The 23,670-nt window shown below is 42.1% G+C and overlaps 1 protein-coding gene across 4 annotated transcripts in view; it reads right to left on the reverse strand.

Annotated features, from left to right (window-relative positions):
- Positions 1-23,670, reverse strand: part of EDA (ectodysplasin A) — a 185,666-nt gene that overhangs the window by 71,119 nt on the left and 90,877 nt on the right. For all 4 annotated transcript variants that reach the window (XM_074964498.1, XM_074964496.1, XM_074964495.1 and 1 more), the window contains exon 2: positions 7,221-7,326. In XM_074964498.1, the coding sequence (XP_074820599.1) occupies positions 7,221-7,326 (106 nt within the window). The remainder of the gene's footprint in view (positions 1-7,220; positions 7,327-23,670) is intronic.

Consider the following 23,670-nt stretch of genomic DNA (forward strand, 5'->3'; position numbering starts at 1 on the left):
GCGCTGAAGTTACAGTTTTAAGCTTCCCAGCATTAATTGCTTGTATTTTAAAGAAGCTTGAGATCAGACTAGATGATCATAATGGTCCCTTCTGACCTTAATATCTATGAGTCTATGTCTTGGCATGATAAGGTGCTATGCAAAATGAAAAAAAAACCCAAGGAGTCCTTGTGGCACCTTAGAGACTAACGAATTTATTTGGGCATAAGCTTTCGTGGGCTAAAACCCATCTGATGAAGTGGGTTTTAGCCCATGAAAGTTTATGCCCAAATAAATTTGTTAGTCTCTAAGGTGCCACAAGGACTCCTCGCTGTTTTTGCTGATACAGACTAACATGGCTACCACTCTGAAACCTATTCAAATTGAGTAAGCTATGTTTTACTTAAGAATTTTGGCATTTCACTTAGAAGAGCTAAAAAAGGTTAAATTATATGACCTCAAGTATGAAGTTTAATGCTGGCAATATGCAATTTATAATTTTAAAGAATTTTGTTTTATGCTTAAAATGTACTTAGAGTATCTGAAACTGGAGAACAGAGTGAAATTGCTATATTAAGAAGAACCAACCTTTTGGGATGTATATCTATGGGAGAAGACTCAAAGAACTGGTGTCAAGAGGGGGTGATATCGGTCTCCATTTCCCCTGCATGCATTACTCTTGGACCCCATCACTACTATCCAAGCACCTAATAAACAGAAGTAAATTTATTTTCACAACACTGCATTTTAGAGACTGTGAATAGAGGTACACATTGTCATGGTGACAGGATTAGCTGCACCTCTATCCTATTCCTGGTCTGAGTGCTCCCCAGGTGTTAGTCCTGGTCTGAGTGCTCCCCAGATGTTAGACAGTCTTTGTGCTTTACTTCTCCTGTGCGTGTGCTCGTGTGTGAATATATATATTTATCAGCATTGATATAGATCAATCACACCATTTTCCCACACTTATACCAGGATCTTTTCCTGGGTTACAGTAACCTACATATCAACTGTGTTTACCAAGCAGGTGGCAACTGGGATCAGTGCCTGCAGTGCATCTCTTTGGGAGTCTGTGACCAGTGGTGAAGATAGTGACCAGACAGCCTTTTTAAAAGTGAAGTACTATTCAATGTTAACAATAGGAACAAAGCATTTAGAGAAAAAGAATTTTAAAACAGTCTACATGCATCTTACCTAGAGGCTTATCATCCTATGATGGTAGCCGAGGCAAGGCCTAGCTTCTTCAGACGCCCCCAGCTCTCCCTGAAAAAGCACAAGAACAAATCCGCACACACACACACCCCTGGAATCCCGACCTGGGGTATTCTATCTTCTACCCAAGATCCATAAACCTGGAAATCCTGGACGCCCCATCATCTCAGGCATTGGCACCCTGACAGCAGGATTGTCTGGCTATGTAGACTCCCTCCTCAGGCCCTACGCTACCAGCACTCCCAGCTATCTTCGAGACACCACTGAATTCCTGAGGAAACTACAATCCATCGGTGACCTTCCTGAAAACACCACCCTGGCCACTATGGATGTAGAAGCCCTCTACACCAACATTCCACGCAAATACTCACCAGCAACCACACACCACACAACAAAAACACTAACCCAGGAACCTATCCTTGCAACAAAGCCTGTTGTCAACCGTGTCCACATATCTATTCAGGGGACACCATCATAGGGCCTAATCACATCAGCCACACTATCAGAGGCTCGTTCACCTGCACATCTACCAATGTGATATATGCCATCATGTGCCAGCAATGCCCCTCTGCCATGTACATTGGACAAACTGGACAGTCCCTGAGTAAAAGAATAAATGGACACAAATCAGACGTCAAGAATCATAACATTCAAAAACCAGTCGGAGAACACTTCAATCTCTTTGGTCACTCGATTACAAACCTAAAAGTGGCAATTCTTCAACAAAAAAACTTCAAAAACAGACTCCAAGGAGAGACTGCTGAATTGGAATTCATTTGCAAACTGGATGCAATTAACTTCGGCTTGAATAAAGACTGGGAGTGGATGGGTCATTACACAAAGTAAAACTATTTCCCCATGTTTATTCCCCCCCCACAGACACACACTGTTCCTCAGATGTTCTTGTCAACTGCTGGAAATGGCCCAACTTGATTATCACTACAAAAGGTTTTCTTCCCCCTGCTCTCCTGGTGGTAATAGCTCACCTTACCTGATCACTCTCTTTACAGTGTGTATGGTAACACTCATTGTTTCATGTTCTCTGTGTATATAAATCTCCCCACTGTATTTTCCACTGAATGCATCCGATGAAGTGAGCTGTAGCTCATGAAAGCTTATGCTCAAATAAATTTGTTAGTCTCTAAGGTGCCACAAGTACTCCTTTTCTTTTTGCGGATACAGACTAACATGGCTGCTATTCTGAAACCTGTATCAGTAATGTTTCCCCAAAAAGCTAGTAAAAACTACACCTTGGAGGGTGGAGATGCAGGAGAGAGAGTAGCTTTTTTCAAGCAGTTTGGTAGGCTCAGCAGGAGACTGGGCTTCCCTATTTGTCCCCATAACAGTGTTTATGTTTATCAGTGTTTCAGTGTTTATCACAGGGTCGCTTATCTTGAGCCACTGTTTTCTCCCTGCATGTTTCCTTACAGCGAGATATTAAACCAAACCAAGACGGTATTTTTTTAAACAATCTTATTAATTGTAATAGGACGCTGATGCAGTGTTTAGATTCTTGGGAAACTCTAGAACATATGTTTTTAGTTTCAAGTTTTTTTGTGTGGTTCCAGCAGAGATTATTATCTCTTAAGCCTAGCCAGCTAGACAATTTTTTAAAAGGTTTAACATAAAATGTTGTTGAACTGCAACATTGAGTACCATACATAGGGGGCCGATTCAGGAAAGCAAACCTATCAAGAAAGGACTTAAGCATTATACCTAAGAGCCTTCCTGAATCAGGGCCACACATAACAGGATGTACAGTGATGAAAGTAAAGCACTAGAATAAATTTTATGCAAAAATTAGTCAGAAGGTTATGATTAGCCATAGCAAACTAACCACTTTCTGTCTTTTTGGTCATGGAAAAGTGGAGATTTTTTTCATTAGTTAGATTCATGCTGTCTACTGATGTAAAATGACTTACTCTTGGATACTGACAAAAGCCTTAATCCTTAGGTGAGCCACAGTTCTGGTAGGTGAACCAAGGAAGAGAGGTGGGGTCAAAGCTGACACATTTCTACAACCTCACCATCCTGGAAGTTATTGGGGCTAGGCTGTAGCAATTGCCAAGCTGTAGTTAGATTATTATTATTAATAATCACTTATATAGCACTATGCTTTGCATAGAGTTTGAAAGAGATTATAAAAAATACAACCCCTACTCCAAAGAGTTTACAGTTGTAATCAGACCAATTCAAAATGTGAAGATAGACAAACTAAAGGGGTAGGGAAAGAAGAAACAAGTGTTACAACAAAGAATGTGAATCACTACATAATGAGTGAATTATATATATAGATAGATTCTCATATTTTGAAATAAAGACCGAGGAAGGGAAAGAAGAATAGGCAAGTGAAGTTGACTGATGCACAGGATGTATGATGTTATTCTAGGATTAGGGAGCAGTTTGAAGAATGTTTCTTCTAATTACTCATCTCTATGTACCCAAGTTAGCGAATCCTACTAACCTTTCACATATCTATGCAGAAACACAAGACAAACTATATTATACTATGTGAAAGATGCCCACAATCAATCAGGTGACGGAGTATGAGATAACTGCCCAGATCTTCCAAAAATGCATCAATGCAAACATGATTGTGCAACATGGGAGGTATACAGAGGGGAAAATGCTTTAGCATGGATGTCCTGAACTATATTACCTGTAACGATGTCAGATGAATGAGACAAATTTTGATTACATTCAACCTGTTTCTACTATAGTGCAAAGTAGTGTTTCTACTATAGCAGGGATCAGCAACCTTTGACACATGGCCTGTCAGGGTAAGCCCCCGACAGGCTGGGATGGTTTGTTTACCTGCTGCGTCCACAGATTCGGCCGATCGCAGCTCTCACTGGCCGTGGTTCGCCACTCCAGGCCAATGGGGGCTGCAGGAAGCGGCTGCCAGCACATCCCTTGGCCCGTGCCACTTCCTGCAGCCCCCATTGGCCTGGAGCGGCGAACCACGGCCAGTGGGAACTGTGATCAGCCGAACCTGCGGACGCCGCAGGTAAACAAACTGGCTCAGCCCGCCAGGAGGCTTACCCTGGAGGGCCACATGCCAAAGGTTGCTGATCCCTGTACTATAGTGTCAAAAGACACAATTAAAAAACCCAAGGGTCTCCACTCCTGTGGTTTGAGACGCAAATTTTGATTTCTTTATTTTTTACCAGGCTGGTGAGTTGATAAACACTTAAATTTCTGGTGCTGGTTTTTTATTTTCTTGGCTCAGGCTTTTAAGAAGTGGTTATTTACCTGGCTCTTGGCTATGATGGACTTAAACTCCTCTCTGAGTTTGTGGGCAATTTGTCTGTAAATTCTGAAGTGAATCCCTGTTAGTATAATCATATTTGGAGAGAACCGCTTGGTAATTTGCGATTCTCATTTATAAGCTCGCCATAGAGTTGCTTTTTTCTGCCTACAGGATTCCTTGTCCCTATGTGTGGATATCTGTTGTCCCTGCCTATACCTCTCATTTGCAGCCATCACCTCTAATGATCCTGGCACCAGGTGAAAGAAGAATTGTTCAAAACCCTGTGCTGGAACTTGGTAACTTTGGTTAGCCTTTTTAGATGTGGGTTGTATGGAGGTTACAGCCTGCCATAACAATCTAGTGAGATTTAAGAGGTCTTCATTGATAGGCAGTGCCACTCAACCAGGGACTGCAGTACACAAGATGTTTAGTAGCCTGTGAGGGTTCTCCTGGATAACTTCTACAGGAGCTCCAGAGCAGAGGCCGCTCTCCTCATGAGCTCCTGTAATGACTTACAGTTGTTAGGCACAGATGGTATAGGCTCAGGAGCAATAGCTTCATCTGGTGAAGAGGATGATATAAATGGGATCCACTGAGGTTCATTTTTAAGTTCCTCTTCTGCCTGTGCCTTAGAGATAAGAACCTGAGGAGGTGGTGGTTTGGTGGAAGTGACTTTTTCTGTAAATTGAGGCTCTGGAGATTGAGGTCTTGATTGCATTGTTGAAGTGGATCTGCTAGCATGAGGAATAGCCACAACGTGCCTGGTAAGGCCAACACACAGGTCCCCAAGGGTTAATATCCATAAAGAGGGATCTATTGCTAGTATAAGATTCCACTCTGGAATGACGAGCTGTCAAGGAAGGAAAAAGTCTGTAACCCAACAATGCCGCCACGGGAAAGGCTTCCCTGCTGCTCCCTAACTGAAGATCAGAAGGAATATTCTTCAGGCAGGACAGCTGAAGTGCCAATGGGTGTGGATCATGGGCTAAGATAGAATGTCTTCACCAGCACTGTGGGTAAACTTTGTACGTAGTGGGTATTAGTACTCCTGACTGATGCAAACTCAGCTGACATGAGTGGAGAGTCCAGGATGGATGAAATCATGAGATCTCTAGCTACTATATATGATTGTGGTGTAGCCAGTACCAATAGAGTCAGTAATGGGAAGGACTGTACTGAATGTGAGATGTAAAGCAATTGCTGATACCGAGCTAGTCAGTGCTGAGAGGGTAATCAGCATTGACCTAGTTGGTATCAAAATCGTTGGTACTGGGGTTATCTGTACTGGAAGAAATTGAACCACTGCAGAAGAAGATAGCAGTACTAGGTCCTGTGATGAAGTCTGCTCAGTGCCAGATTCAGGTAAGTTCTCAGTTGGTACTCAGGCCTCATGTTTATGGGCTGAGTGGCTGATCAAGAAGTCTCTCCTGGTCTTTGAGCAATACCTTTTTCCTCTTGAGGTATAAGATGACTTAAAGGCTTTAGATGATGGCTTTAGAGACTGTGACTGATGCGTCTTCTCTCTAGTGGACTTCTGGGGATTTCTCCCTCTTTCACAGGATGAGGTCTTCAGAATCAAAATGGCTACTGAAGGTACAAAGGCTTATGAAGCACTCCTCAATGAAACATAATCTGGGTGCTTAGTATTCTGGGAGTGACCCAGATACAAGGTTGGATGTGTGAAGTTTTTCATGAAGTATATTCTCAGTTGGCTCTATCTAGATTTCTTTGTCCATCTAGAGAAGGATCTACATACAGTGCATCTCTCTGAAATGTGGCCTTCTTCTAAAGAAAAAGCACCTCATGTGCCCATTGTTTACAGGTATGGCTGCTTGACAGGACAGACAATTTTTAAAACCCAGGGATTTTCTCACTGGCATCCTAAACAAAGGAAGAATAACCACCGTATTTGCATACCAACCCAGAAAAAAAGGGAGAGAATTAGCTCAAAAACAGAGAGAGAAAAAGGAACACTATCAAAAAACCTACCACTATCTAACTACTGACTAATTATTATGTAAACTAAGTTTATAAAAGAGTTTTGATAAGTGCTGAATAACAGTAAGCTATGAGGCATTAAGCTGTGAGCTGACAAGGAACTGAGAGGGAGTTGGGTGGCCCCATCTCTTTCTGACCCTGGTTGGGAGCAGGAAGACACTCAGGATGTATGTGTTGCCCCAATTTCTGACCAAAAGTGTCTGGCTCAAGTGCTTGGGTGCACGCACACCTGCAGTACAATATATATGTACACAAACACTCAAAGAATATTAAGTATTTAGGGGTTAAGTGGTGTGGAGCTTGGACCAATCTATTCTACAACCACACACAATGTCCCAGTTACAACACATCTCCACTCTGTAGCGTAGTGCTGTTCACAGCTGTTTAGCCTGCACAACAACCTATTGAACATGGATTTTAAGGAAATAGGGAGCAAAGGCAGTATATGAACAAATCATGTCAGTAAGCAAGCCAAAGGCCTTACTGTTAGACAAGATGAATTCCCTTATTGAGTCATTATAAAAAATAATGATAGTTGGGGCAAACAACAATTGGTTAGGATATTAATTTTAATATCACTGACTAGACAGTGTAGTGTGGAAACAGGAATTTATGGAACTAATGATCTGGATGCCAAGTAAGTTCAGGGAGGTACTACGAGACAGGAGCTCCCTTGTTAACTTACACAATCCACCATATATTCACTACCTGAAAAAACTGCTTGTCCCTCACTTGTCTGTGAAAATGAGAAATGCAATTTAAGAAATAAAGACAAACTCACCATCAGGTCCTTCACTACTTTTACTCCTTTTATTTCGGCGGACATGCCTAGTTTCTTCTTCAAGATGCGATTTTTCTTCAGGGAGGAAGAAATTCAGCAAGGCCAGCTGGAACAGTAAGAACATCAAGTTAAGGTTTCTTTACCAACAAATTATCACTGCCAAACTGACTGACCTCCACCTCTTTAGCAGAGATTTGAGTCTTGATATCAATAACTTCTTAATTCCATGAAGAATAGTTTATCTAAAATTGATTAGCAGAACAGCACAAAATGCTAGCCTGCTATCTGAATTTCTGATGCACCCATAAGCAGCGTAATGATCTCAGGATCTCAGTTTTCTTGGTCAGTCATATGTCAGACTTATAGAGTACATGACTTTCCTATGTAAAGAGTACTCCTGTATGCCTGTGATGAGAGAACAGGTATTAGGAATGAGGAGTCATTATTTTAGTGCTAGTTCTGTCAAATGAATCAGCATTACACTGGCCAAAGTCACTTTATTTCCCTATTTGTAAATGACAGATAACATTTTTCTATATTGCAAAGGTGAGATTAATTAACCCATGTTTGCACAGAGCGTTAAAGATTTTAAATGCTGAAGTATATACATTTATTACATGGGGAATGGTAGTGACCACAATATTTAGCTTTTCTAGCACTTTCCATTATAAAAAAAAAGTTTCCTTTAAAATATTTTTTTAAGAGCTCTAATAGTTACCGTGGTTTGCAACAATACTTTGAATTTTGGCAACAAGACAGTTCTGTCGTGTTCAAGACAGTTCAAGACAGTTCTGGAGTTAAAGAGGTGCCTTTTGCTCTCTCCATGAAAATCCAATCAATCAGACTGAGCTGAGCTATAAAATGCTGAAAATCTCCATTTTCTGTCTGTGCTTTCCCAATAGCACTTGCTACAGACTGACTGCTAAAATAGCATAATATATTATCAGCATTGTGCATAGACTGCCCCCAAATCTCTCCTCAGCATATTACATGTAGCTGATCCTCCAGACAGGACACAAGCGAAGTGATGCTTCATCTTCTCCACCCTGGTACTTTCCTCCATCAAAATATCCTTTGACCTAGGGGAAGGTGCAATGTGCTGGGAACCAGACCACCAGGATTCTTACATTCACCTCTCCTATTGTCTGATATTAGTTTATGTGCCTTTTACATCTCTTATTACTGAGGAAGACCTTATATCTTACTGAGAGGTTAAAGGTGTAGGCCACTTAGTCACACTACTTTCTGGAAACTCTGCCAAATGTTAGTATTTTTCTACGTGATCTGTAAAATGAGGAAACTCAGGCTTATCTACGTTCATAGAAGGTAACATAACATGTGAAAATGTTGCTTTAAATGACATGTCCAGAATAGGGTTGCCAACTTTCTACTTGCACAAAACCGAACGTCCTTGCCCCCTGCCCCGCCCCTCTTCAGAAGCTCCGCCCCTTCTCTGAGGCCCTGCCCCCACTCACTCAACACCCACCCACCCCCCTGGTTGCTCGCTCTCCCCACCCTCACTCACTCGTTCATTTTCACCGGGCTGGCTCAAGGGGTTGGGGTGCGGGAGGGAGTGAGGGCTCCATCTGGGGGCATAGGCTCTGGGATGGGTCTGGGGATGAGGGGTTGGGGTGCAGAAGGGTGCTCTGGGCTGGGACTGAGGGGTTTGGAGGGTGGGAGGGGGATCAGGGCTGGGGTAGGGGTGTGGGCTCTTGTGTGGGGCCGGGGATGAGGGGTTCGGGCAATGGGGGGGTGAGGGCTCTGGCTGAGGGTGTGGGCTCTGGGATGGGGAAGAGGGGTTGGGGAAGAGGGGTTGGGGTGCAGGAAGGTTCTCTGGGCTGGGACTGAGGGGTTCTGAGGGAAGGAGGGGATCAGGGCTGGGGCAGGGGGTCAGGGTGCTGGAGGGGGTCAGGAGTGTAGGCTCTGGACGGTGCTTACCTCAAGCAGCTCCGAAGCAGCAGCATGTCCCCCCTCCAGCTCTTACACAGAGGCGTGGCCAGGCGACTCTGCACACTGCCCTGACACTCCTGGCCAATGGGAGCTGTGGGGGTGGTGTTTGGGGGGGGGCCACTGTGCAGAGCCTCCTGGCTGCCCCTACGCGTAGGAGCCGGAAAGGGGACATGCCACTGCTTCTGGGACCCACGTGGAGCCATGGCAGGCAGGGAACCTGCCTTAGCCCCCTGCGCCGCTGACCGGACTTTTAATACTCGGGTCAGTGGTCATGACTGGAGCCACCAGGGTCCCTTTTTGACTGGGCATTCTGGTTGAAAACCGGACACCTGGCAACCCTAGTCCAGAATCACACAGGAAGTTGTATGTGGTAAAAAACACACTGATAGAACCTAGTTTCCTGGGTGACATTCAATCACCTTAACCATAAGACCATCCTTTCTCTTTCTGCAGTCTGTGCCTCTTTCACTACATGACCCTCAACTTATGAAACAAATGTGGTAGGAGTCCTATAGACAATAGCCTCATTCACTATACAACTTGTGATACATTACTAACCACCATCCATCCTATTCACTGAATGAGGCAAAATGTAGAATGCTGAAAAATAGTATGTGATCATGTTTCACCTAGGAGGGTGGTGAAGCACCTAGGGAGGTGGTGGAATCTCCATCCTTAGAGGTTTTTAAGGCCTGGTTTGACAAAGCCCTGGCAGGGATGATTTAGTTGGTGTTGGTCCTGTTTTGAGCAGAGGATTGGACTAGATGACCTCCAGTGGTCTCTTCCAACCCTAATATTTTATGAGTCTATGAATTCTATGATTCTATGTAACTAAAGACTATATCATAATATATACACATAATCAATATATACATAGATATACAAGCCACAGAATAAAAATTTAAAAACTCTTCAGACAGGGATTAATCCTGGCAATATATGTATTATTGGCACACTACACTCAGTGGTATCCAATGTACATATTGCTAAATTAAAATTGATCTGTGCTTGTTCTATAGTCTAAAATGTGAAATTTCAATATTTGCAATTAAAATGAGAAAATTTAGAATAAAAAGCAATGTGTCTCAACTCTAAGGCAAAAACAAGCTCCCTATTCATAGTATGATATCTGCCCTTTATGTCATTAGAAGGTTCAAGAGAATGCCATGTCAAATGTCAAGACACAAATCAATCATCACAAAAGGGGGTCTGAAATCCATACAGACTTTTGCTTCCATTACTTGGACCTCATTTTCAAACAAACAAACTTAAGTTCCCTTTTACATTAGAATATTATTCTCATCTATTTCAAGCCATCTGTAATGTTAAAAAAACCCTAAAGTTTCCATACTAATTCTTTACACCATAGAGCTTTCTGATTTTCTACAAAAAGCTTAGGTAGCAACACATGGAGATTTTGGAGATCCTAGCTGGAAATAATTAAATGAAACTAAAGATGACTGATGTAGTCATTTCTAATTATTCTCTGAATAATTGGTACTCACTTGCTAATTTATTAAGCTCCTTCATAGGCCCTTGACTTATGCATTGTTAGGGCTGCAGATTTGTCATAGCATTTTTTCTAAAATAAAAAAAATCATGGAACAATCATGGTAAATGTAGTAAAAGTCATGGGATTAGTGATTGCTCTGTGATATTTGATAAAAAATGCACAGACAAATGAGGGGGCAATGACCATCTGCAGCAGCACCCTACATGCTAGCACTGCAACCCTCATCTACTCTGGTGAGGCGAGGAGGCCCCGAGGCAGGAGGGGCTAAGAGTGTGCCTCCTCTGGCTCACCCCAGGCACGGACAGTGGTTGCTCTTGTGTCCTGCAGGTGTGGGCCCAGCTACCTGCTCCAGACATTGCAAACTGGCATATGGGTTGCAGTGCCATTCGCTCAGGTTTGGCTCTGCTGCCCCTCCATCATGACAGGAGGAAGGAAGCAGGAAGTAGAGCCAGATCTGAGAGAGGAGTGCTGTGACCCTGTGTGCCCTGTCACAACGCACAGAGCCATGCCCAGCCCTGCAGACATAGGAGCCGTTGCTGCAGGGTGAACTTCCTCTCCAACTCTTCTCTCCAAATGGGGCCTCCCCTTGCATTGGGCTGGCAACCCACCTAGAGCCTTCCTGCAGGAAGTCACAGACAGAGAAATCTTGCATCTGACTTTCTCTGCTCTGTGAGAAGCCTGCAATCTTGTCAAGAGGCATCTCTCTCTCTCTCTACTGTAAGTCTCACTGGGCACTAGCATTCAGACTCTTTATGGGCCTTTAAATCCAATTACATCCAATATAACATGAATAATACCTTATACCTGGAGGAGAAAGATCTTTATAATCTGATGCAGACTAGCCCAGAGACATGTAGTGTCACTTGCATTCAGAAGCTCGATTTCAGTCATTCTAGTTATTCCAAGAAAAGAAGAAATATCCATAATCTGGTAGCATCTCCTCCTCATAAAATATTGATCTTCAAGAAATACAGATGATTTAGGAACCAAATGTTTAAATAATCCTTTGATTTGTCATTTATTCCAATCATCTCATCCATACAGTGGACAGAAACGGATTTGGTATTTTATGTAGGTATAAAACAAATACATTTTATCTGTAACTTGGGAAGAGTATTGAGAAATAAACGGCACAGGACTCAAACACAGCACTGTTGTGTTACTGACCTGCACAGGAAAAGACACTAGGTTAAGAGGTTAAATTAGATATAAGGGAAGGATAAATTCCTTCCAGGAATTATTAGGTAAAATTCTATGGCCTGTGTTATGCAGGAGGCTAGACAAAATGACCAAAATGGCCCCTCCTGGCTTTAATATTTATGAATCTCAGAGAACTGTAGTAGATTAACATACTACAGATACATACTACATGTTACAGATAAAATCTGCTGAGTGACTTCCAGCTGAGATCAGCTCAGCACACCTCCTACTGGCTCAGCCACTGTAACTAAGATCAACTCAGCACAGGCCACCCATACTGAGAGCATGTCCAGCTACAAGAGGGGGTAAGAACTCCACTAACTTGGTTAAAATTGTGGAAGTGCCTAGCTATCAACTGGAAGATACGGACAAAACATAGGAAAAATTCAACTCTGATATCTATGCTTCCGTCCAAAATCTTCAAGATTAATAAAGTACGGTTTGTCTCTTTATAACATGAACTCCCACATATATTTTCACAGCTGACAAGGTAAGAATATCTGATACAGAAGATAGCTCATATTGAAGTGGGGTCTGTAATTGCTATTATAGGATAAAGACCTATTTGGCACCCATGACTGTCTTTCTAACAGCCAGGATTACGATTTATTGTGCATGGGCTATAAACTCATTACACAGGTGTTGAAGCCAGTATAAGATTTCAAAAAGACTAAAATACTTCACCACGCAGGAATGTGTGATCCCCCTAGGGAGGTCACTCCACCCCAGATTTTACTTATTCCCCCCCCCCACCTGCCTCAAACTGTATTACCTAAATTAGCATATATGGGGGAAAAACATTGCTCTCTAATAGAAGACCAAGCACTAGGACAGGGAAAGAAATCAGAAAACCCTGGATTTGAGCAAAGGGAATTGTGATCCCAGGTGCAATTTAAATGATTCCGGTCAACTTTTACCTGTTCATAGAGAAAAACTCAAATCTAGTCTTCACAATTCCTGATATTTTATTTTGCTTCTACAAATATTAAATGGATCTTTATTGCAGTGACATGTTATAGAAGAAAGCAAAATTAGCATCCCTGATAAAAGCAGTTGGAAGTTGGGTGTAGAGGGCTTTGTTTTCCTTTAAAAAAAATAAGACACATAATTCTTATAAGAAAATTACTTCTAAAAAACTTATCTCAAAATGAGTGACACATAAAAGCAGCTGCAGCTACATGTCCATCTAACACAGCTCATTTACCCTCATAACACAACAAAGACTTTTCCTTTCTAAACATCATATGACTAACCTGTTTAACTGTTAAGGTATCAGAGGTCAAGAATTTAATACGATTCAAAAAAGGATTAGATATTTAATGTGGATATTAGAAAATCCACACTTATGATTGCAGGGGAAGCAATTTAAATCAAGGTGATTAAATTAACTTGATTTAAAATATAATTTAAATCAGGTTAAGGTTTTGTAAAACTAATTTGAAAGTTTGTGCTACTGTAATTTAAGATTAAAATTTATTATAGACTAAATTATAAACGCTAAATGCTGTTTGTATTGCTACTACTAATTGGGTATCCTTTTGAGTTTTATAAAACTGCTATAGGAAAAAAACCAACGCACTGAAAATTAAAACCCTTATCTGCAAACAAGCAAGTACACAGCTTACACAATTATGTAATTTTACTCAAGAAGAATCCCACTGACTTCAACTGGACTACTCCTGTGCTTAAAATTAAGCCTGTGCATAACTGTTTGTAGCACTGGGGCTAAAACTGTACTTTCATTAAAAGCATTCCTCTTAGTGGCATAGAAACTTTGTTATTTCAAAACAAAGTTGTTTCAGTGTTAACAATGAAAAATTTAGACTTTCCATACATTATCAAAGCTATCATGAGCTTTTTCTTGATCTGTTACGCTTTGGTAAATGAAATATTTCATTTACTTCTTCCCACTGCTACCATTTTTTCCTTCTAGGACTTGCAAAAAGATTTATTTTAGGGAAAAATACACTTTCCCTTCAATATTAAATATTTTCGTTAATGATCACAGATGCACATTTCACCACAAGAAGCTGAAATAAAAGACTGCTAATAAGAACAGACCGTAATTTTATCATATGATCACAGCTGCTATTGAACACAGACTTGTTCTAAAACCAGATTAATAAAAATAGTTTTCCTGCAGAAATGATGATATAAGAGTAGGCTCTGCAGTATCTCCCACTACCCTAAGAGCTTAGCTCATACAATAGCCATATTCTATGGGGGTAAAAGGCATGACAGGATAAGTCAAACATATTAATGACCAACCCCATAACCCTTACTTGCACAAAAATAGTCCCATTTAAACTAGTGAGACTATTGCATGAGTAATGACTACTCATAGGGAGGTTAGAATGAAGTCAGTGCCTGGACAAAGTGAGAGAGTCTCAGCTCTACTCCACTAACTACGTTGCTCACGGGACATACTAGATGAAGGGAAGGGAAGGGCAGGCAAGGAGCGTGGCTGGAGTGTAATGTACTCTCGCAGTTCCCAGCTGGCATATAGCACTTTGGGAACCATAGCTAGCTGGTAAAGTTTAGAGCAGCCTGCAGGCTGTTGTATCCTGCACATGGGGACAGACACAGGCAGAGAATCAAGGAACAGTAGCCAACTCCCAGACAGTCTTGCTGCAGAATTAGCGTAGTGGGTGGAGAAATTATTGTGGGGAATCTAAAGTCAAAAGGATGGTTAATGTTTAGTTCTGAACATGGTGGGAGTATTAGTCAGTCAGTCAGTCAATCTCTCCTCAACTCCTGTTAAAAGTTCTGTCTGATGCACTCACAAGACTTCCTCTATTGGTTAACAGGTTCATTATTCCAATGGAACACAGCAAGAGGGGAAAGTTATAAACGGAGAGATAATCTGTATGTCTACACTTGGAGCTGGGGGTGTGATTCCAGTTCAAATAGACATACTTGTGCTAGCTCTCACAGAGCTCACATGCTCAAAACAGTAGCATCGCTGCAGTAGTATTGGCTGTGGTGAAGAGCAGCATAGGCTAGACACCGTTTACCGATACCTGTGCTCCCACAACCACAGTATTACTTTTAGTGCACTAGCTCAATGGGACACAGCCTTATACAGCTAGGTCCAGTCCCATGAATGGCTTTGAATATCAGGATAGAGACCTTGAACTGGACATGGTATTCAGAAAGTACATTTGGTCACTACATAGCTGGACTGATTTGAACTGATCTGAAAAGTGAATAATGCCTTTTCCATTCACAGCCCCGAGACGTGATTAATGCATCAACACATAGCTCTTGAGCGCTATAACTTCTGGTGTCAGATGTACAGCTGCAAATATGAAACAGCCTTAACAGTGAGGGTGATCATTATGCCTCTAGCTAAACTTCTCTAGTCTTCTGCCATTTTATTTCTCTCCACAACAAAAGATATAATATTCATCACTATACTCTAGCAAAATTAAAAGATGCTCACCTCCCAACAGCTATATTGACAGCTACAATATGTGTATTGCTATTTATTAACTGATAACATTTTGATGGATCAAAAAGGTCAACAGAGCTGAAAACAGCCCAAGTATCTTGAAAAGGTATTGACAGACAAAGCTGACAAATCATCATCAGCATTTTAAGGATGAGAATAATATTGTGTGTAGGAGTTTGTGATATAAAGGTACACTTAACAAGTTATCACCATTTACATTTTGGAAACGCTTCATTTTGCCTGCATGTTAATGTTCCTCTCCTGCCATCCCCACAAACCAGCTTTCTGTATATGGACTAGACCTTGACTGCCTATATTATCTTGCTTCCTCTTGGTTTTATTTATATTTTAAATAAAAAACATGACAAAGCATATTTGTTATACTGGCAATGATAAAAATATCATCACTATTTTTCATAGGGTTATATTCTATAATATTTTTGAGTGGGTGGGCATGGCAACCTGTCACACAAGATAGAAACTGGTTGCAGCTCTTTTGATTCCCACCAGGAAAAGTAACTGTTCATGTATAGTGTCTGTCAGGGTTCCTTCCCCACTCTGAATTCTAGGGTACAGACGTGGGGACCCACATGCAAGACCCCCTAAGTTTATTTTTACAGCATAGGTTAAAAACTTTCCCAAGGCACAAATTCCACCTTGTCCTTGAACAGTGTGTTGCCACCACCAAGTGATTTAGACAAAGAATCCAGGAAAGGATCACTTGGAGTTCCTGTTCCCCAAAAATATCCTTACACCCCCTTTCCTGGGGAGGCTTGAGAATAATATCCTAACCAAGTAGTTACAAAGTGAACACAGACCCAAATCCCTGGATCTTTGGACACTGAAAAAAAAAATCATTTATTTTAAAAAAAAAAAGAAAAGAAAAGAAAAAAGGTAAAAATCTCCTCTGTAAAATCAGGTTGGAAGATAACTTTACAGGATAAAAAAACATGCACAAAACACAGAGGAACCCCCTCTAGCCTTAGTTTCAACGTTACAACAAAACTGGGCTAAACCTCCCTCCAGCAAAAGGAAAATTCACAAGTTGAGAAAACAAAGATAAACTAATACGCCTTGCCTAGCTGTATTTACAATTTCTGTAATATGAGAGACTGGTTCAGAATGGTTTGGAGGACATGGATTGATGTCCAGTCCCTCTTAGTCCCAAGAGCGAATGAACACAGAAACAAAGAACCCAAAACAAAGCCTCTCCCACCCCCACAGATTTGAAAGTATCTTTTGTCCCCATTGGTTCCTTTGGTCAGGTACCCTTATGATTATGACAGTGTCTCACTCTCCATAACTCTCCTCTAGTTTCCCACTCAGTATCATTATTACATGACATTCCTTAAGTATTTTCTAGGACTGGGAAACTGGGAATGAGTGACAGGGAATGGATCACTTGATGATTACCTGTTCTGTTAATTCTCTCTAGGGCACCTGGCATTGGCCACTGTCAGAAGACAGATACTGGCCTAGATGGACCTTTGGTCTGACCCAGTATGGCCGTTCTTATGTTCAATGACCATTTACCAGGCCATCACAAAGCCTCATTTGGTAGCACCTTGCTTTAGAGTTGCAATAATCATTTTTAAAAATGTTTCCCCATGGCAAATTTTCCCTTTGTAACTTGGCTGAATAGAGGAAAAGGGCAGACAGAAGTCATGCTGTCAGAAAAAAAGTTTTCCTCCTAAACCAAACCCCATTAACATATTGGAATGGTAATAAGTCTATTTTTGTAAAAATGAAAAATAATGAGTTTTTAAAGTCCACATTTTCCCCAAGGAACAGAATCAGCAAACTGTGAAATCTTCTTCCAGTGCCTGAACTGGCATTTGTTTATGAAGCATCATTAGTTCCCAATGAAGGGAACTAATAATGATGGCTGGTACTCTACTTACCTTAGGCCTCGTCTACAGGGGGGGGGGGGGGAATCGATCTAAGATACGTAACTTCAGCTATGAGAATAGCATAGCTGAAGTCGACATATCTTAGATCGACTTAGAATCACTTACTTTGCGTCCTCGCGGCGTGAGATCGACGACCGCCGCTCCCCCGTCCACTCCGCTTCCGCCTCTCGCCCTGGTGGAGTTCCGGAGTCAACAGCAGAGTGATCGGGGGATCGATTTATCGCGTCTACACTAGACGCGATAAATCGATCCCCGATAGATCAATCGCTACCCGCCAATCCGGTGGGTAGTGTAGACGTGGCCTTAGAATTATGGACCAGATGTAATGAAAATTGGGTCTTGACCTCAATAACAGCAGCTTCTTTTACTAAATTTTTCTCCACTGAACAGGCTACTGGGGTGCTAAACAGGTGCTGAATTGACATTCTTCATAAGGCAGTCAAAGATTGAGTGAACTGGCCCAGCCATCCTATTTGCAGTGGAAGACATCAAGGTTATTCAATTACTCTCTTCCTTGGAGACTTTGACTTCTAAAGAAATGATGAACCTAGCTATCCACTCCACAGAAAGAAAATCTCAAATCCTCAGATTGAAGGAAGTTAGCTTTCTTTGCCTCAGTACCTGTAGAAACATAGGGTATCCCTAAGGAGTACTCCAGTACCTAGGAACATTTCCTTTCTTATGTAATTAAGTGACAACTTCACAATATGTTTGAACTGCACTGAGTACAACTTCACAATATGTTGAACAAATCACTATTATTTGTTCTGCATAATCCGGGGTCCGACATTATGTTTGAAACAGTTACCAAATCACAAAACTGTTCTATGTTCTTTAAAATCAAGAAAAATCACTGTAGGATGATAAAAATAAGGTCAAAAAGTGAAAAGAAAAGGGATAATCTAAAGGGGAGAGGGAAGGAAGAGGGAGCACAGAGGCAGGAGCCCAAATAACCTGTAAAACATGCCTTACAGGGATGAGTCAGTTACACCTTTGTATATCCCAACAAAACAAAGAAGAACAAAATCACACATTCAGAAGAACTTATTTTCACTGCATTGACATACAGAATCCTCGCTGGAAAGGCTGAACAGTAATGCTCTGGAATGTCATGAGAACACAATAGGAATTACCGAAGTAGTATAGCCTGCAGTTACTCACAGAAACTATTTTTGTTTTTTTAAAAAGAACCCGCATTCCAAAGTTTATAGAAATAAGAATAAGATACTTATATAAACATTTTCTCTAAAAAGGTACCACAAAAATAGGAAGCTTTCCTCAGGACATGAAACCAGATGTGCCACAAAGTTATTTTTGGACAGAAAAACTATGCATACCACAAACCTGATGCTGTGGTGTTACAATGATTCTCAGGGTTTAGCCACCTACCTATCTCATTCTTTGAGTGTCTTAGACATAGCATATATCCCCAAAAGGGGCACTTTATAGCACCAAAGATGTTCCACTGGAAACACAGTGAAAAGATTTCAAAAGGCTCCAACAGCACAAAGAGAAAAGTAGTAGAAAACAAGTTATACTCTGAAATGTGACTACATAAAAAGTGGCACGTCTATAAAACAGATATGCTTCCTATGTGTGTGTGTGTGATACTTGCTGACTTCAGTGACAACAGATTTTGCTTACTTTCCTCTTCTCTTATCCTTGCAGTGACAACACAAGTAATAGAGTGAGAGCTGAGTCTGTGCAAATTCACTGAGGGGGTTTCACAGGTGTCACTGAAGACACAATTTAAAGATTGCACAGGTGTGACTAATTTAGCCTGCAGAACCTTTGTGAGGGAAAAAAAAATGCAGCCAGACTCTCAGATCCAAGGCAAACTTCACAGGTATGCAATGAGAAATAACATTTTACTTGTAAAATGAGAGTGTTTGATATGGAAATCGTTGAGACAATAAACATGGAACTATAAAATGCCAGTTTAGAGTAACTTTTCAGAGTAGGTAGATAAAGCAGTAAGATTTGAAATGCACAAGTCATCTTTGAATCATCTGTAAACTAGACTAACAAATCAGTTCATGTAAATCAGGTATTTTGTCTCTAAATAAAACTTAAAGAGCCAAATGTGCCAGAGAACTTAAACAAAAACAGAACATAAAAACCCACCCCCTAAAAAACCTCCCTTCTCCTCTACAGCACAATATCTTTAAGTACTTGAAAATAAGCACAAAACTAGTGCTCCTGCATTATTGCTTTTTCAGTATCATGATTAGATTCCCTTGTCCATTTTCAATGTCAGAGATTATTAGTGTGAGAAAGACTGTTACCATAACTAACCTCTTTACAGACATTCTTCGCAGGCAATACAGTTGTTTTATTGTGTTCTGAAATACTGTGTCAGAGCTGTTGGTTTGGAACAGCTGTCTCTGTGTTAGTTTTGAGTGTACCAGATCAAAAATATATCCATGATAACATGGGATGCAACTCTCTGAATAGATTGCAAAATATTTAGTTTCCAGAGAAGAAGAGAGAACACAAAGAGTCATGTTTATGGAAAGAGATTATTCAATATATTTAAGGCCTTTGTCTTTATAGGCTATTTTTAGTTTTTGTTATAAAATACAAGAAGTGAAAAACACGATTTGCTCTTTAACTTGGCAGCAATACTACAAAATCTTGTCTGAAGATATAACCACATATATCATGGGCATTTCTATTGTTGGTATCTCCCACTGTCTGAATATGTCATGGAGTACTACTGAGTTCATCTCCCATTCATGGTTGTATGGGAACTTGCGGCTGAGACGGTCTACTGTTATGTTCTGAACTACGGGTAGGTAAGCCGCTGATATTGTAACATTGTGGGAAATGCACCAGTTCCATGGTTTTAGTGCTTCGCACAAAGGGAGAGCAATCTGGCTCCCTCGATGATTTCTGTACTACATGAATACTCTGTTGTCTGTCATGTCCCTTGTGTGTGTACCTCTGATCAGCAGAAGGAAGTGAGCACATGCATTCCTGACTACTCTTGAGTTCGAGGAGGTTGATATGAAAACACATTTCTGTGGGTGACCACTTGCCTTATGTCATGAGTTTGTTGAGATGTTCTCTCCATCCTATGAGGGATGTACTGGTGGTGAGGAGGATTACTTGAGCTTGGTGGGCAATAACATGGGTTTGTCTAATCTGTCTCTGTTTGGCCTGTAAGCCAAGCTGAACAATGAATAGAGACATCTCATGAAATTTGGCATGAGCTATCACAAATGTACCCACTGCCGTGTGCTCCAGCACTTGGAAGCAGAGGTGAAAGTAAGCCGGTCCAGTCTGGCGTACCAGTAAGAAAGTGGCCGCCAGTATACAAACGACCGTACAGGCAGGGCCGCTGATGGGGCGGGGGGGGGGGGGGGGAGGGAGGAAGAGAAGGGGCAGCTGCCCTAGGGCCCGGTGATTTAAAAGGGCTCGGAGCTGCTGGCAGCAGCTGGAGCCCCTGGCCCTTTAAATCACCGCTGGAGCCCCAGGCCCTGGCCGCACCGGTAAGTCCCTTAAGTTTCACCCCTGGTTGGAACGCAGTGTCTGGCTCATATATGAAGGCTTGTTTGCACGGTCTCCATAAGCGTGGGAAAACTGAGGAATGTGTGTTGTGGAAGGAGTGCTCTCGTTTGGAGAGAATTGATTTTTGGATGTTGATTTGTAGGCCCAGGCTTCTGAATAAGTCCATAGTCCTATGGGTAACCCACAGAGCTTCGTCGAAGGAATGAGCCCTGAAGAGATAGTTGTCTAGACAGGGTTGATCATGATCGCCTGGGAACAAAGATGAGCTGCCACTATGGAGAGGACCTTGGAGAATACTCTGGGAGTTGATGATAGCCCGAAGGGGCATACTCTGTACCGGTAATGGTAGTGTCCTAGGGTAAATCTGAGGAACCATCTGTGGGATGCTAAGATTGAAATATGGAAATAAGCATCCTGAAGGTAGAGGGCTGAAAACCAGTCTCCCTGTTCCAGAGCTGGAATAATCTCTGCTAGAGTGACCATCTTGAATTTTTGAGCCTTGATGAGCTTGTGGAGTGCTCTGAGGTGTTCAGTATGGGTCTCCAAACCTCCCTCCCTTTTTTTCCTTGGGCATTAGGAAGTAATGAAAGTAAAAACCTTTGCCTCATACTTGTTGAGATACTGGTTTTATGGCTCCTACACGGAGGTGATCTATGTCTTGTCGCAAGAGGCTCTTGTGAGAAGGGTCCCTGAAGAGGGACAGGGAAGGATTTTGGGGGAGGGGGAGGAAGATGAAATGAATAGAATATCCACTGTGGATGTTTTCTAGCACCCATTTGTCAGATGTTATCCATTCCCAGGTGCTGTGGAACAGAGCAAGATGGCATCCAAAGGGACGCGAAAGGTTGATTAGTGTCTGATGGCGTTAGAGGAAGTGGTCTGTCCGCACCCCGACCAATCCGTCAAAATGGATGTTTTGAAGTGGATGGTTGGGAAGAGGAAAGCTGTCAGCCCGATAGTTTCTGCTTTGAGAATCTGGACCTTTTCATTTGTGGCACATAGAAGCGTTGAGTTTGATCACGTGCTGTGCACAATTTAAGTGAGGGCTGACAACTGTATTTTCTCTTCTGTCCAGGTGTATAAATCCCTAATGACTGAAGGGTAGCCCTGGAATCTCAGTGTGTGGAGGGATGCATCCATCTTTTCTGTGAACAATTTGGTGCCTTCGAAGGGAAGGTCCTCCACAGTTGACTGTACTTCATGAGGAAGTCAGATAAATGTAGTCAAGAGGCTCATAGCATCACAATTCCTGTGGAGATGGATCGTGCTGTTGTATTAGCTGTGTTGAGCATTGACTAAAGAAGTGCTGTCTTCGCCACCAGTTGTCTTTCATTGATAATAGCCTTAAACTGATCTCTGTGTGATTCCGGAAGCTGGTTAATAAAAAATTGAGTTTGGAGTAACTGAAGTAGTTATATTTTGCTGTTAGTGCTTGGTAAGTCGTGATCCAGAATTGCAGTGCAGTAGAAGAATAAGCCTTTCTTCCAAAAAGGTTGAGGAGTTTCCAATCCCTATCACATAGCGTGGACTTCACCTGGTGTTGACAACTGCTGTAGTTCACTGCATCCGCAGATGATGAAATTAGGGGGTGGATGGGAGAAAAGAAATTCTGTGTTCTTGGCTGAGACATAGTATTTCTTATTGGCTTGCTTACAGGTTGGCACGACTGATGCAGGGGTCTTTCATATAACCTTGGCTGGATCAAGGAGAACCTTATTGATGGAGAAGACTACTCTGGATGAAGAAAAGGACTGCAAAATGTCTATCAGCTTATGGTGTGATTCTTTTACCTCCTCTAGAGGTAATTGCAGAGTGTCTGCCACCCTCTTAGCTAGGTCTTGAAAGAGTTTAAAGTCATATGGTGAGGACGACAAGATGTTGGTCAGTGGTGTGACCTTTTTGTCGAGGTAGGCCTCCTGTTCCTCCCTCGCCTCTTCAGGAGGTTCAGAGGCTTTGGATGCAGAGGCTGATGGAGTGTGCATTGTTGATTCATCGCAGACCATTCTAGATGTTTCAGAGGCGCAATGTCTATACACCTCCCATCGGTCCCAGTAAAGCCACTGGGATGGTGGGAAGTGTCCTGGTGGCTGGCACTCTGGTTGCCCATATCAGGATGGTCAAAGGCCCGGTGGACAGTATGGCTGTGGAGGCCCAGATTGGTAATGGGCACTATACGGTGCATGGAAGAAGTGATGGGAGACAAACTCCTCCTGCTCGCTATCCGACTCTCCACTGGAGAATGGAGGTGCATGGCACTGTGCCGGTGGAGACTCTCAAGCTTGAGGTAAAGTCAATACTGGAGCCATGGTACCGAATAGGGTAGACTCAGTTACATCGGATACTGTGAGGTCTTTTGAGAATCTGAACTCCTGTGGTGCCGTGGAAGTCAGTACCAGTTGCGGCTGCTGGTGCCAAGACAACGATACCAATGGGATCGGTGATGTAGGTCAGGCTAAATGCTCCGATACTGTTTGGTGTACTGTTGACATTATTGAAGCTGTTTCCCTTAGCAAGGGAGCCTTCCCCAAAGCATAGTTTCTATACTTATTTCTCCCAGTTGATACTGTTGCTTCGGTGCCTGTACCGATCCGGTCTTTAGGTGTATCACAGTGTTCCATTGGGACAGTACTGTGTGACCTCTGGGTACTGTGTTTGGATGGTTTCGGTGCCGTCAGTACCAATGATACCGAACATGCCGGGGTTCTTTTCCAGATGGTTCGGGGCTCGCTCTGGGGACTCACAGCTCTCTGTTTTTGAAGCCCTTTGTGAATGTCTCATGCCTTTAGATTCAATACCTTTCGATGTAGAGGACTGATGAAAATTCCTGTCTTCTGGGTGAATCTTGACACAGGTCTGAAGGAGGCTGGAGAGCTGCCTCCAGTAGAAGGAGTTTTAGTCTGAGCTCTCTGTCTTGTC

This window comes from Natator depressus, chromosome 9 (assembly GCF_965152275.1).
Source record: "Natator depressus isolate rNatDep1 chromosome 9, rNatDep2.hap1, whole genome shotgun sequence".
Lineage (NCBI taxonomy): Eukaryota > Metazoa > Chordata > Testudines > Cheloniidae > Natator > Natator depressus.